Source organism: Pundamilia nyererei, unplaced genomic scaffold, assembly GCF_000239375.1.
Source record: "Pundamilia nyererei isolate P.nyererei 1_Seehausen unplaced genomic scaffold, PunNye1.0 scaffold00240, whole genome shotgun sequence".
In the NCBI taxonomy this organism is placed as follows: domain Eukaryota; kingdom Metazoa; phylum Chordata; class Actinopteri; order Cichliformes; family Cichlidae; genus Pundamilia; species Pundamilia nyererei.
The window spans coordinates 122,304-136,873 of NW_005187641.1; the positions used below are offsets into that span (position 1 = coordinate 122,304).

At 38.9% G+C, this 14,570-nt stretch overlaps 1 protein-coding gene across 2 annotated transcripts in view; it reads left to right on the forward strand.

Moving 5' to 3' along the window:
- LOC102203030 (zinc finger protein 385B-like) overlaps window positions 1–14,570 on the forward strand; it is a 74,207-nt gene that overhangs the window by 48,444 nt on the left and 11,193 nt on the right. For both annotated transcript variants that reach the window (XM_005749227.1, XM_005749228.1), the window contains one exon: window positions 13,239–13,393. In XM_005749227.1, the coding sequence (XP_005749284.1) occupies window positions 13,239–13,393 (155 nt within the window). The remainder of the gene's footprint in view (window positions 1–13,238; window positions 13,394–14,570) is intronic.

Sequence of the window (14,570 nt, forward strand, 5' to 3'; positions counted from 1 at the left end):
TACCAATACATCAGAGAGGCTTGAGAGTGATTAATCATGTTCTTTTGATTTGAGCCTATTCTTGTGTAATCTAAGGAACATTTTTATTGCTGTCAGCTTTATTGAAAATTCATTGGAACCGATTACTGCTTACCTACGTAATTTCTATTGGAACTACACCAACTACAGATTACTGGTTACTGCCCGTCTTCAGACAGTCAACAGACAAAACATGACAGCGATTCCTGGGTTTTCCATTTTATTTTTTTATCTGCATTTAATGGGTTATATTTAAATAGAAGTATTTACAAAATGTGGATTTTTTTTTTGTGAAAAATGAGTGAAATTTAATGAGTTCTACATTTTGGTTATGCTGCCCCTATGAATAGAAACAGGTTATCTGAGGGTCTCTGGTACTGTCTGACATGACATAATTGGTAGTGTAACAGCTGGGCCTACTCCAAACAAGGACCCATGGGTTGGTGAATAAACATATAACTAATTGGTGAAGGGGAACAGGTGTGAAAGGCACCACAGGTGAAACTGATCAGGCAGTAAGCAGTTAACAAGAGAAACCTCCAAAGCAAGTAAAACTAACAACAATCGACAAGAGCCAAAGATTACAAAATTTATCAGGAATTAACCAAAACAAAACAGCAATCCAGTAATTATGTTTGTTTTGTTTTGTTCCTTTAGCCAGTTTTAGTTTCCCTTTATTTGACACGATAGTATAGAGCAGGGGCGGGACATCAGTGTTCCCTATTGATCGTTTATTGGCATGCAACACTAAGTTGAACTCAGTTCTGCTCAATATTCATTTTATCTATTTATAAACTGCTACTGGTAAGAACTGACATTTATATTTTGTCCAATTTCAGCCCGGCCTTTCCAAGCATGCATTTAGCATTTAGCTTGAACAAATCACTGTCATACACGCTTTCATTCAGCGCATTGCAGCCAACTCCTCCATAATCTCAAACTCTTTTGCTATCCCACTTAAAGAGATTAGTAACTGGGGTGTGTCATGCACATCACAGCTTTCATCCAGGGAAATATCCCCAAATGCTTCTTTTCTTTCAGGGCAGAGTCCAGCAAGCAACGTTTGATAAACTCCTGATCAGAGAAATGCTTACTGTTTTTTGTGATTTTTGTGGGAAATAACAAATCTGGTCTTTACTGTGTTTTACTATGTCTTGGATGTGTAAAGCTTGAAAAAGTCTTTGTTGTTTTTCATCGTTGTTAGCAAAGATTCAGATGTCCCACTCTGCATCAGTCAAATTCTTGTGTTACTCTGCGTGTTTAGTTTCATAAAAGCGATTCAAATTGTAATCCTTAAATGCAGCATTCTGCTCTTTAAAAACTATGCGCACCACTTTACCTGTGACCAGTAAATGAATGAAATTTGTGATTTCCCATTGACGCACAGGCCAGTTGTGAACAACCAATGGGCTACTGTAGCTCCAAGTCTGTTATAGAGAGTAGACATGCACCAGGAGCAGGGGCAAGGTGGACACACCAGAAATGGTCTCAGTGGGGCTCAAACTGAGGCCCCCCTGCCATGGCCCAGCGGTCCCCAACCCCTGGTCCACGGACCCATGCCGCTCCGTGAGTCATTTGGTACCGGGCTGCGAGAGTTGAAGCTCAGGTGTGAAATTTTTGGTTTTCAGGGTTTTTATCGTTAACTCTGTTTCCCTGGGCTTTTCCCGTGTTGTAGTTGTGTCTTATTTTGAAAGAAATATTTAAGTGTTACCATAGGGACCAGAGAGCATTAAGGGGCAGAGCGGAGGATGTTACTCTCAATGTTGTTGGTGCATTTCAGGAGGACGCTGCTAATAAAGTTACACAATTACACAGTGAATTCGCGTTTATTATTATATTTACAAAATACCACTGTTTTTGTCTTGGTTGTATCATTTTATTTTTTGTATTTATCCACGACACCTTAAAGGCCTGTCAGTGAAAATATTGTTTGACATTAAACCGGTCTGTGGCGCAAAAAAGGTTGGGGACCGCTGCCGTAGCCTTTTGGTTTCCTACTCCTGTTTTTGCTCAGGCCGTGTGGTGGTGCACACGGTCTACATTCATGTTTACGTGGGTGGTATGTTCACATGCACCCGATTTTTTTTTTTTTTTTTTTCCCCCGGCAGAACATTGGGTTATTTACTTCACCAAACGATGGGTCTAATTTTGTTGTTGATTTGCATAATTTGATATTTGTTGTAGCTTGAAAATATTAATGAAATTCTGAATGCAATATTTACAATTTAAGGCCTTTTTAAATTTAATTTGTGGTGGATATTGATGCTCCAACAAGGACAATTGATTAGTGGTACTGTATCACAGCTGTTTGGTTTTCATTTACTGGCAAAGTCTGGTATTCTGCCAAATCAAGAAATGCAGACAGTCGGTCTCAGAGTTCTCCAGCACTCTGAAGCTAAATAATAATGCACTCTGTTTTCTTCTCTGTTATCCGTGACTCTTGAGGACATTTGCATTAATACACCTTCCGTGCCCTCAACACAGCAGTTGGTATTATGTGGTTATGCCTTTGTCTGAGACCTACATAAACTCTAAGGAAAGATATTTTAATTATTTTTAAACTACTGCTTGGGTGTGAAACTAGAACAACCTTTTCTACCACCCACTGGCTACTGCTCATGTCTGGTTGCTGTCTGAAGACATTTTCTGTTTGTCTGTCAAATGATTGGGTTTTTTTAAACACTTCATTTAAAGATACAGCACACATGAGCGCACAGTAGCAAGTGAACACACATACGTACACACTCCAGGCATTTTGTCAGCAAAATGGATTAACGTTTTGGTATTTTGCTGAAATGCTGACAGGAATGAAAATATTGTGTCTCCGGTTCTGACAACGTGCCTTGGAAATCAAGCAGTGAAATGCAAAACCTGCTTAAATATGCAGCTGCCAGGAGACATGACATTGCCCCCCCAAAAAGGTTGACTGCAAATTAAGATACTCTCTATCTGAATTCATGTAATAAACTGGTACAATTTGTGCATGATTAGGTCAACTGCAGTGAAATGTAGTGGGGGGAAAAAAGCATCACATTGTTTTGAAGCATCAAGTTGAGCTGAGAAGCAGCCATGCAACCTTCATAGGGATAGGCCGCAACTCCCCTTCATAGATATCCTATTAATGAAGTCGGGTACAACATAAAAGGAGGGGCTGGATTAGAGACTGGTAGCAAAGCTGTCTGCAAGTCAAAGCAGTATGAATAGTGGACCCCAAATGAGAGTCATCCACCCATTCACACACTGGTGATGGCAGCTACATTGTAGCCACAGCTGTCCTGGGGCGCACTGACGGAGGCGAGGCTGCCAGACACTGGCGCCACCAGGCCCTCTGACCACCACCAGTAGGCAACGGGTGAAGTGTCTTGCCCAAGGACACAACAACTGAGACTGTCGGAGCCGGGGCTCGAACCGGCAACTTACTGATTACAAGACGAACTGCCAGCTCTTGAGCCACGATCGTCCCATGTGTATATTTTTTACCTCAGCCACTGTGCATGTGTGTTATTTAGTGTTACTGAGCTGCAGCCCAGGAGGTAGAGCAGGTCATCTACTGTTCAGAAGGTTGCCGATTCAATCCCTGGTTCCTCTAGTCTCTATGCCAAAGTATCAATGGGCACGATACTGAGTCATAGATTCCCCCCTGATGTGAATGTTGGATACAAAAAGTGCTTGTATGAATGGGTGCTTTGAGAGCTCAAAGAGAGTAGAAAAGTGCTAAGAACCAGTCCATTTATTCACTGGACCTGAGCTAGATAAATTTCAGTAAAAATCATAAAATGGTGGCTTTGTAAAAGTTTTGGCAGGTAGTTTTCACATTCTCTCATTTTTCAGCTGTTCTTATGTGTAGCATTACATATGGATCTTTTGCAAAGTGGTAAAATACTACAGAAGTACTGTAAATGTGTATTTTGAGCATTTGTTTTTAGCTTTCACGTAAGCAGATTTGCTCTCTCTTGTTTTTGTGTTTTGGGAAGGCTAAAGAAAATACATCAACCTTTACATTGCCAACTGAAGAAAGCCAAATCTTGTCTGCTGCAGTTATCAAGTTGTGACTCTACAATGACTGTTTAGTTGCAGGGACTCATTTTCTGTGACAGTTAACTTTGCAGCATTGTTGTAAACCTATTTCCTTTTAATTAAAATAAACAGCAAAACCATAAAAAATATTACAATAGATCTGTAATAAATTCAGCTGCCGTCTTTAATGCAACATTGATGAAGATCTCTCGAAGTTAGATTGTCCTCTCTGAAGCCACTAAGGCATCAGCCTTCAGACTCACTCCATCAGGCAGACACCCACATTTACTGCAGCTCAGAGAGGAGCATCGAGATACAAAGCTGCTAATTACTAAGTTCATGAGGCGGATAAAGCTGCGCGCAGGCTTTAAATATCAATAAGTATGTGCTACACATTTGCTAACTGCTATTCAGCTGGTCTGATTGGACGGAAGCTTATCTCAATTCAAGCAGATGGTGGCAGTTTATTTGATAATGATGTGCAGAATGCATTGTAAAGGGCAGAGGGTCAGTGAAGGAAACAAAACACACTGAGCAGCCCTGATAGTGCAATCATGTTAATTTCCCTGTAGATTAGCTTTATCTCCTGGTGCCTGTTTATCTTTTGTGGTTATTTTGTAGAATACATCATTTAAACAAAGTCTGTGACGTAAAGATAGCAATTCAAATAATCTGTCACCAAAAATCAAACCCGTAATAGTCAAAATAACACCCACAATTCACCAGAGACCCTGATTAGTTATATGTTGCTGTAGTATTAACATTATACCAAATAAGATGCAAAAAATCTCAGGAAGTGAATCAGCTTCTGTTAAGTTGTCTGATGAAATTTGCTTGCTGGTTTGCTGCTTTGTGGATTAAAAGGTTAAAAAGGTTATGGAGACATTCTTTTTCTTTTTTCTTTTCCACATGCGGATTTTACATGCTGTTGAAGCTTCCACAACGGTATCCTGTGATTTTCCTTTGACCAGAGGACACTACTCCCGAATTTCACCTTGAACAAATTCAATAAGAGTTTACGGACCCTGGGGTGAAAATGGGCCCACAGTGGTTTAGCTGAAAGTAGGACAGATTACCACAGGGAGCCTGATCTGGGTTGGATGGTGCCCTGCAGGTAGAAACTCACATGAAGCCGCTGGCTCTGCCAGCTGCGTCTGTATGACTTTAAATAGACGTTGACAGCCAGCAGGAGAACTTGCCTGTTGGCTGCCAGTTGTGGCCTAAATGTACTTTGTCACAATAAAGATGATTTATTTCAAAACCACACAGAGCATGGCGGGGGCAGTATTTCAAGCCATCATGGAAATTAGGCCTTCACTTTCCACTTTTTGTTTCCAGCGGCGAGAGCTTAACGGAGCTGTCAATGGCAGTCCTAATGGATGCTAATTCATCCTCCAGAGCTCATCATAAATACCGAGCTCTCTGCCCGTTGTGTAAGCAACGAATGGCATCATCATTACTGCAAAAGCGCAGTGCACTAACCACTTCTGTTTTATGACTCAGAAAAGCTGTGTGCTTCGTGCCATTATGGACTGGAAAACATACCATTCAATTTTCATTATTTGACAATATGTTTTGCAGGCTTGCAGCAACCCTATCAACAGAGGATACTTTTTTTTTCTTGCCTTTTTAGCTACACATTCCTAATCCTGCCTTTTTGATTAAACTGTAATGACAGAGTTAACTCAAAGATTAATGTTAAGTATAGGAAATGTCTGTGATTTTAAGATCCCACCATATAGAATATGAAGCACAGCTGTGACTGTAATGTTTGATTATATGTATAACTCTATAATTTGTAAAAACTAGCAACTGAGATCTTAAATTCAAACGTAGATTAAAAGAGCAGTGGGTTAATTTTCCTATAGACTTAGGTAGTTGGCCCTACTCTTCAAACAAAAAAGACTATTCCACTACTAGGATAGGACATACAAAGAATAAAGCTACACAAAGAAAGTGTTTACCACAAGAAGACACAAAATGATCCAGCAGATACAAACACCGAGGGGAAAATGGACAAAGGAAACACAAAGAAAATAGGAGGGAGGAGATCTTACAATAATAAGAATGAGAACAACAACAAATTCCTGAAAACCACGGCAATGCTCAGTTCAAAAATATCTCCAATTGAATTTTCAGATAAATGAAGGGATTGAGTGAGATTTTCAGAGCTAAGAAAAATGACTATTCTGTTTAGCTTTTAAAATGTTTACATTTTTGAGATGCATAGTACTTGATAATTGTTTAAACACCACAGCTGCATACTGTAAACTACATTTATCCAACTTAGAAATAATAAAGATCACCAAGAAAGCCAATCTGATTCATCGTGACCCCATTAATTTAAGGGGTGAAGATGACTTTAAGCTCATACCTGCAAGTTGACGTCAGGACAGTTCAAGTTTATTAACAGGGACCAAATTTTCAGCAGTTTATTCCAGTTTTCATACCTCTTTAGATTCAGCTCACAACAATGACTCTGGTCTCCCTAACCAAATCAGATGAAAACAGTCTACAAGCCTCCATAATCCATTAAATGTAGTTTGAGAGTGGTAAAAGAAAGAAATCTGTGCTTTTTGAATTAAATGTTGCTAAATTAGGAAACAGCCTTAATTCAGCCGTTAATGTCACAAACCATTAATGGCACGCAGAGAAGGGATGGGTTTTTTTGGTGTCAGGAATGAGAGCGTGCCTGCACTCCACCATGTTGGTTCAGAGTGAACACAGAGAGTCTGGCTCAGACAGATAATCCCAGGAAATGCGTTTGCCATGAAAAGAGCAAAGAAGCCTTTCCTCTGATGCTTTTACTGTGATTTGCCTCTATGGAAGTCTCTCACCCCTTCCCCCCTTTTCCTCCACTCTTCATGAAAAGATGCCATTTCCCCCCCTCTGTGATTGCTGTGATATTGAGTCACCCAGAGACTAATCTTGGAAATAATAGAGATTAAGCTTTTCCTCGTTTTTTTTCTTACCGTGCTGTAATTTCTTCAGCTCATAATCTTTTATCCTGTCTCAGTATGGGTTGGTTGGCTGCTGTGACCTACACTTTTAGCTTTCCTGCATAGAAAAAGAATGTGAATGCTGATTAGCGAGCAGGGATTGGTTCATTTTGAAAGGTGGATTTACATTTATAGTATCAAGAAAGAAGTGAACAATACTTGTGTCAGTATTGAGCTTTGAATTTCTCCACATGCTGCAGTGTATGTGTGCACAAGGCTATAGGAGTGAGGCCCTTCATTTAAGGATTTAATTTGGGGAAAGGAAAAATGCATACCAAGATGCTGCCCGACTCCCAAGAACAATGCTGGGCTGTTTGATGCAACAACTGCTGCTGTCATTAGATGATATGCACTCACCCAAGAAGCATTTTAACTAACCACAATGATAGGAAAAGGGTTTAAATGAGGGAAAATGTTTTTTTTGAGTGTTGCAAATGAAGCAAGTTGGTTATCAAATTTGACCGAAATGTTCTAGTAACACTCGAAAAGCTGCGAAGAGCAATATCGTCACTTTATTTCACTCCATTCATGTGTAAACACAAAGATGGCTCATTTGTTTTCTGCCTTGCATGTTCCCGATGCTCTTGGCCAAAAAGATGCCAATCCTCTATGGTCCTCTTTATGCCTAGAATTGCGAAAGCATGAGGAAAATACACAGGGGAAGCTCATAAAGCTTGTCTGCATACATGCTGCTGATCAGCTTTCATTTGAATGAATTCAATTTTTACTCAGTATATCCATGATCAAGTTTAAGGGTATATTCCCCTTACTCATAGGTGTGATAAAATAATTTAATCATGTTTTTTGGTTTATGTAAAATCTTTTGAAAGCTTTCCTGTGGTGTTTGTCCAGGCAGACAGTACCACCCTCTTCCATTCTGTCAAACAATTCAATTTAATTTAGTTTTATTTATATAGGACCAAATCAGTCATCTCAAGGTTTATATTGTAACAGTAACAGTATATTGTAACAGTAATAGAGAGAAAACCTCAACAATCAGACGACCCCCAGTGAGCAACCACTAGGTGACAGTGGGAAGGAAAAACTCCCTTTTAACAGGAAGACACCTCCAGCAGAAACAAGTGCAGGGAGGGGGCGGCTATCTGCTATGACCCGTTGAAAGTGAAGAGGGGGAGCCAGAATTTAATAATAACAAATGATTTAAAGCAAAGTGGTGTATGAACACAGAAACGGTGAAAAGAAAGATTCCTGAAAATCAGAATCTGAATATTTTGTTAATCCCAAGGGGAAATTGCTACGTAATAGCCTCCAAATTTAAATATGACCGATAGAAAAAAATATGTTAGAAAACGGTAGTATAAATATGAAACCCAGAAAAATATCAACTGTAAGATTTTGAAATAAAAACTGCAAAACTGTATAAAGTTAAGCAATTTTATATGCAAAACATACAAGATAATGTAAATGAAAATAATTCAGGTGTCAGTCAGTAATCATGACTGGAGGACTTTTAGAGTTTGACAGCTACACGGTATCCTGTGGCTTCGTGGTGGCATGAGTCTTCTGCTTAATGTGCTCACAGCACAGCATGGAGATGTTGTGAAGGGTTTTCCAATATTGTCTGCAAGCTCCACCCCCAGTATGTCACTGGCCTTTTGTTGAGTTTGTCAAGTCTGTTGGTGTCTGCTGCCCCCAGCACACCACAGCATAGAAATACTGGCCACCAGAGACTCCTGCGGATCCTCAGGAGCTGGCAGATTATTAAGTATCTCGGCAGCCTCAGAAAGAGACCCCTATGCCCCTGCTTGTACAGGGCTTCTGTGTTTTTTATGAAGGCCAGTTTATTGCCCATGTGAACACTGAGGTATTTGTAATCCTCTACTGTCTCCACACAGACCCCATGAATGGAAATAGGTGTCACTGGTGTTCTGGTCCACCTCCTCCTCACAACCAGTTCACAACAAGGTCATCAGTGCAATAACTGCACATCTTAAAATCTGCTAATAAGTTGTATGTTCTTCAGACCAGAAATGCAGGCTTTGGGGTCGATCTCGAGTCTGGCTACCTGGTTTGTAAAACACAGAGCTGATAGGGTTTTTAAAAAAAATGCTGTTTAGATATCAAAAGACTTATTTTGTATCATGTATGGGATATATGAATATTAATAGCATATTAGTGCCAATGTAAACATAGTCACTGGTAATGATGCTTTAACTGTGTTTATTAGAAATGTTTCATAAACTAAATTCTTCTCTGCCCAACCTAATTACACAGTAATTGAGTTCACGAGTTTAGGGTTGTAATTTTAAAGTTACGGTGTTTTATTTCTTAACGCTTACAGAGCCATAGTGTTTAACACATTCCCATTATGACCGGATGAAACAATGTGAACATGGCATTCGTTTGTTTTGTCCAGTCTGCCAGAGTGAATCTTTTGAGATGCTCTCTGGACGTAAATGAGATGGGTAATTTTGAAACAGACAGGTCCCGTCAAAAGCACGTTCTTCTTGTCGGCAGATGTTGTACAGATTCTCACAGCTGATGGCAGTTTCTAGCTTGTTCAGCACCAAACGCAGTTAATTAAACGTCTCGCCCTGATGTGTTTTGTGAATATATGCATAGGAGATTAATAAGATCAATTACAGATTTGTGTAGGAGAGGGAATCGTTGTCCCCAAAAGTCATACTGACAGGGAGATTAAGCACATCAGTCTACTGGAGGGGGGGAAAGGGTCTGTCCTCTGCCTGTGATTGCCTGTTACTGTTCTTCTTTCGCTCTCTCATTTGTTGCTACTTTGTCATTCACTCTCAATACGGTGTTAATTCAGTTCAAATCACTTTATTGACACCAGTGACACAAACAGTCCTGGTGGAGCATGTAAATGAGTTTGGAATTAGAAAACAAAAGTGTGTGTTTTATGCATGCATGATATTCAGGGAGATTAGCACATTAAAAACGCAGGATCAAGTAAATAGTGACAATCAGCTCTAATCACTCTTTATTTCAAATTCTAATTCCAACAAATACCTGGCGCAGTGGAGTGGCTGCAAAGCATCAAATAAACAGAGGGTGTGGTTGGTGGTTGTTGTCAAATAGTATGTTTGTTTGTTGGCTTATTGTTGATTTTTTATTTTTTTTAAATTTATTGCTAATTCAGTGCTAATTTGTGCTGCACCTCTATATTTGTCTCAACACGTGGAGTCATTTGGTAGCCAAGACTTGCTATTCTCTGCATCTTTACTGAGTTTATTGTGTTCACTTCTCTTTATGTTTATCAGTTTCAGTTTGTTTAGTTGTGTTTCTGTCCAGCTTGATATTGCATAAGCATCTGAGTACCTCAGTAGCTGCTGATAAGATGTGGGAATTTAATCTTTAAGCAATGTGGTTATCATTTTCATTTCAACTTCATCCAGGTGGGGTCCACCTTGACAGGTCGCCATTGTGTTACGGGGCTAACACAGAGAAACCATTCACATTCACACCTGTGGGCAATTTTCAGATTAATCATCAATTAATCTAACTGTGTGTCTTTGGACGGTGGAAGTTAGAGTAACTGGCCAGATGGTGGATTCAAACCCAGGATATTTATGCTGTAAGGCGACAGTGCTGCCCCATTTTAAATTTTATTTGTTATTATGATAATAATTTCAATTTGATGCTTCAAGAGGGGAAAAAAGTTGAGATTTTCTCAACTTTAAGGCAAACAATTGAAGCAACTACCAATGAGAATGAAGGACAATATTGATTGACATGTGATGGGGCAGTAAATACATTAGTGTTATTTAATGAGCCATACAACTCTTCACTAGCAGCCAAGCAGCATGTGATGACTGGATTGCCTTCTGTGTGAACGCAGTTTATCAAATGGGTACAAATATGCACATCATTTCATGCTCTGCTAAGATCATGAACAAAGACAGTGTTTACATTGTCACTGTGAGCAGCTGACTTTTTAATTTGATAGGTGGTACCTGCACTACATGACACACCAACATAAGCAAGAATTATTGTCGTTATTAGAGTATTGTTGCATTGTTGCAACACCCGCCAGCCATCGAAATTTGCAAATAAATGTTCTGATAGTTTTGTTTGGTTTGTTTTGGGGACTGGAAACTTTGTGGTTTCTGTGATCTGTTTGAAGTCTGAGTTTGAGTGAACAGTCATGTTTGAGCTGGCTTTGGCTGAAAAAGGTAAAAAGTCTGTATGGTGAGCAAAACAGAGATTGCCAAATTGACATGATCTGAGAACGATTTAGTTGAGATTGCACGGTCACTAACTAGGCACCGATTATCCAGCGCACAAAAGATTTCCATGAAGTCTTAATATGTTTTTACATTTGCAGATCCTGTTGTGTGCAGCACTAGCTGGCCCATTTTATCATGCTTCTGTTACTGTCCAGTCTTCATAGAAACTACTGCTTCCACAGTACCACAGAACAAGTACAGTGCATTATTAGAATTATAGTATCATCTTGGGCCTCAAGGATTTCTTCATGAGACCTCCCTGCAGCATGCAGTGTATGTGCAAGCATGAACTTTACTCTTTCACGTGTTTATAGCCTTCATTACTTTCCTATAAAGTATCTAATTATATCCAAACAAATTCTGGCAGGTTTCTTTACTTTAACATTTTCACAGTAAGAAGAAGGTGCCCCGAGGCTTTTGCAGTGGCAGGCAATGATAAAATAAGACAGGCTGTGGTGTCCACTGCTCCTTTATTTTCCGCCGTCTTCATTAAACACTTGGGCACCTGTGCAGGACAATAAATTACTCCCTAAACTCTCTTTACATGCCTACTAAAACCTTTCCTTCTGCAGTATTAGTCATATCATTTCTTTTCACATATCATTCTCCAGTTTGTTTCTCTTTCCAGTCTCCCCTTTGGTTTCTCTGCTCTTCTCAAATACTTTAGAAAATAGGACCAGATTAGTAAAAGCATGCTAATGCTCAAGGACTCTCAAACCGCCTCATCCCCAGAGATAAATCCTGAAATTTAGACTTAAAAGAAGCAGAAAATTGAGGAAAATTGCCTTCTGGTTGCTAAGCTTTTACTGAAATATAACATCATTAAACTCCAACATTATGATTGCATCTATTTAGATGCAATCATAATGTTTAGGTGTTTATGAATAAGAAATTTTAAGGAAGTTTCTTTTGGCGTTATGTCACAACAGTCACTCACATTACATTTTATATAATTGCCATTTATTTAATTCCTTTCTTCAGATTCTCTGTCATTCACAAAGTAATGCTTAATATGTGTTATCATCATGTGCTGGAGATAAGCCTAATGTACATTATATTTTACTTTATCTTCTCTAAATCCATAATTAGTCATTTCTCTTAATCCTCCATCCTCAGTCGTGCAGGTTGATCATTTTCAGTCCTACACAGGCAAAGCTCTCCTTTTTTCTTACGCTATATATAAAAATATTGTGTTTTTAATTTTGCCTTTTTTAAACCTCTTTGTCAATAACATGGTTTATTTTCATCACAGGGTAAAGTTTCTGTAACAAAGTTCTGAAGCCAGTTTTATATTACATTCTAATATTTTACAAACAACCTTTTTAGCCGAACAACCTCCGGACTTTTCATACACAGCCACGACAAACGATCTGTAATCACCATGCTTATGTAAGAAACTGTGGCTTTTAATGCGAACACACTAATGTTACTCTGGGGCTAGACAAAGGTCACTGCCATGTTGCTCTTTAAAGAATGTGCAGTCTTAAAGCATTTAGGCCAACTACAGTTAAGTGTGTTGAGACAAGAGGTCACGTGGAAGGAGATTTTAAAGCAGAAAGTGCTGGTGAAATTCCAGTGAGATGTAAAGTAATGTATGCATAAGATAGAAAAATGGTGAACATGTACATCAAACCTCATTACGATTCTTTTTCTCTGTATGTTGACTGAGCTGTTTGCTTGTTCAGACAAAGAACCGAGACAATCACAGATACTAAAGGGCAAAGACATTTGTCAGGATAAACTATAGACTTGTAAAGCAGGAAAAGGCCACACAAAGCATTTCATCATTTGTCCCCCACTATTACTAAAGTCATTAAAGCTTTACCGAGTGAATCATTCACTGTGGATAAGCGTCTCAGTCTCAGATATGTGCTAAAATCACTCTTTATCCTAGTTTGTGTAGAACGATGTGCAGCTTTGGGGGCCTAAAATGAAAAAGGCTGAAATAGAAATTTGTGTCTTTTCAGAATTTATTCTGATTTAATCATCCCTGCTTTAGGAGCACTATCCCAGAACCAAGTCCACCCTCTCTTGGGCTCCCTGCCCATGCCAGGTCGATCCCTTCAGCAGCACACTCATGCCCAGCTGGAGCACTTCTTGCCGCTCAGGGTCAACGGCTCCTCGCCGCTTAGCCTCTTCCCCAATTTTAACACGGTAAGAACCCATTCTGCTTTTCTCTCTTACATGTATCACATACTGCAACTTTGGCTCCTTGACCATTTACATCTTTAGGTTTATCATTTACCATGCATTTGTTATAGAAACAGTCATTAGTCACAGTTTGCACATTATATTTTATGATGTTGTAGACAGTGCTGGACATATGCTTATTTGCCTTCTTGCCAAAAGTTGCCTGTACACCACCACAGTGGATTTGAAATCACTATGTGATTGAAGTGCAAGCTTTAAGCTTTAGCTCAACGAGGTTAACAAAAAGAAACTGAAATCATTTTCAGGAATCGACTCAAACGAATATTTAAATATAAAGATTATTTTGAATATTTAAATGATAATCCCCCGCAGTTAATGACTGCATGAAGTCTAGAACCCCTGGACATCATCAAAGGCTTTTCTCTTCTCATCACTGCAAGTTTCTACAAGGTGCAAGTTAATTTTGATTTTATATAACCGAAATAATCATTTTTACAACTGTGCGGGCTCTTTTAGAGAATTTTGGAATAAGTCTAATCCGACCAGTGCTCTGCACCTTGCTGTAAACCCTCTGTATTTCCATTCTTGCATTTTTGCTGTCTTCTGTGGTCTTTCTGATTTTGGTTCTTCAGCCTAATGATGATGATGGCCTCCCTTATTTACACTGATATCAATTTGAGCCTTATATTAAAAATGACTATTTAAAGCTATAAAATACAAATTCAGTACTTTGAATCAACTTCAGATATTGTGTTTGTTTTATTTGTTACTAAATAACAACGGGACAGGCCTCACCTGAGTATGAAGCTGCTTGCTGGGCAATTGTAAGATTATTTTTAAGGTTCTGAAAATGTTGGACTATTTATAAAAAGTTGATGCAAAATTTTTGTAAAAACCCTTTGAAATAAAGGTGAGAGTCTGCACTTCAGCCACACTGAAATCATGTGTACAGAAGCACTACAGAAAATGTTTTTTTATTTTTTGGATCTAACTTTAGGTGGATTTAATATCTTTGCTGTAGACAAATAAAAGGGATGAACTTTTATGTAATTATTCACAAGAAAGTGAAAAAGTGTATTTTTTCTAAAAGGTCTGAATATAACTTTTATACTTTAAGTAAAAGTCTGCAAAAATTTAGAAACTCAGGACAGCCACTTGTGATGTCAGCATACAGGAAAAA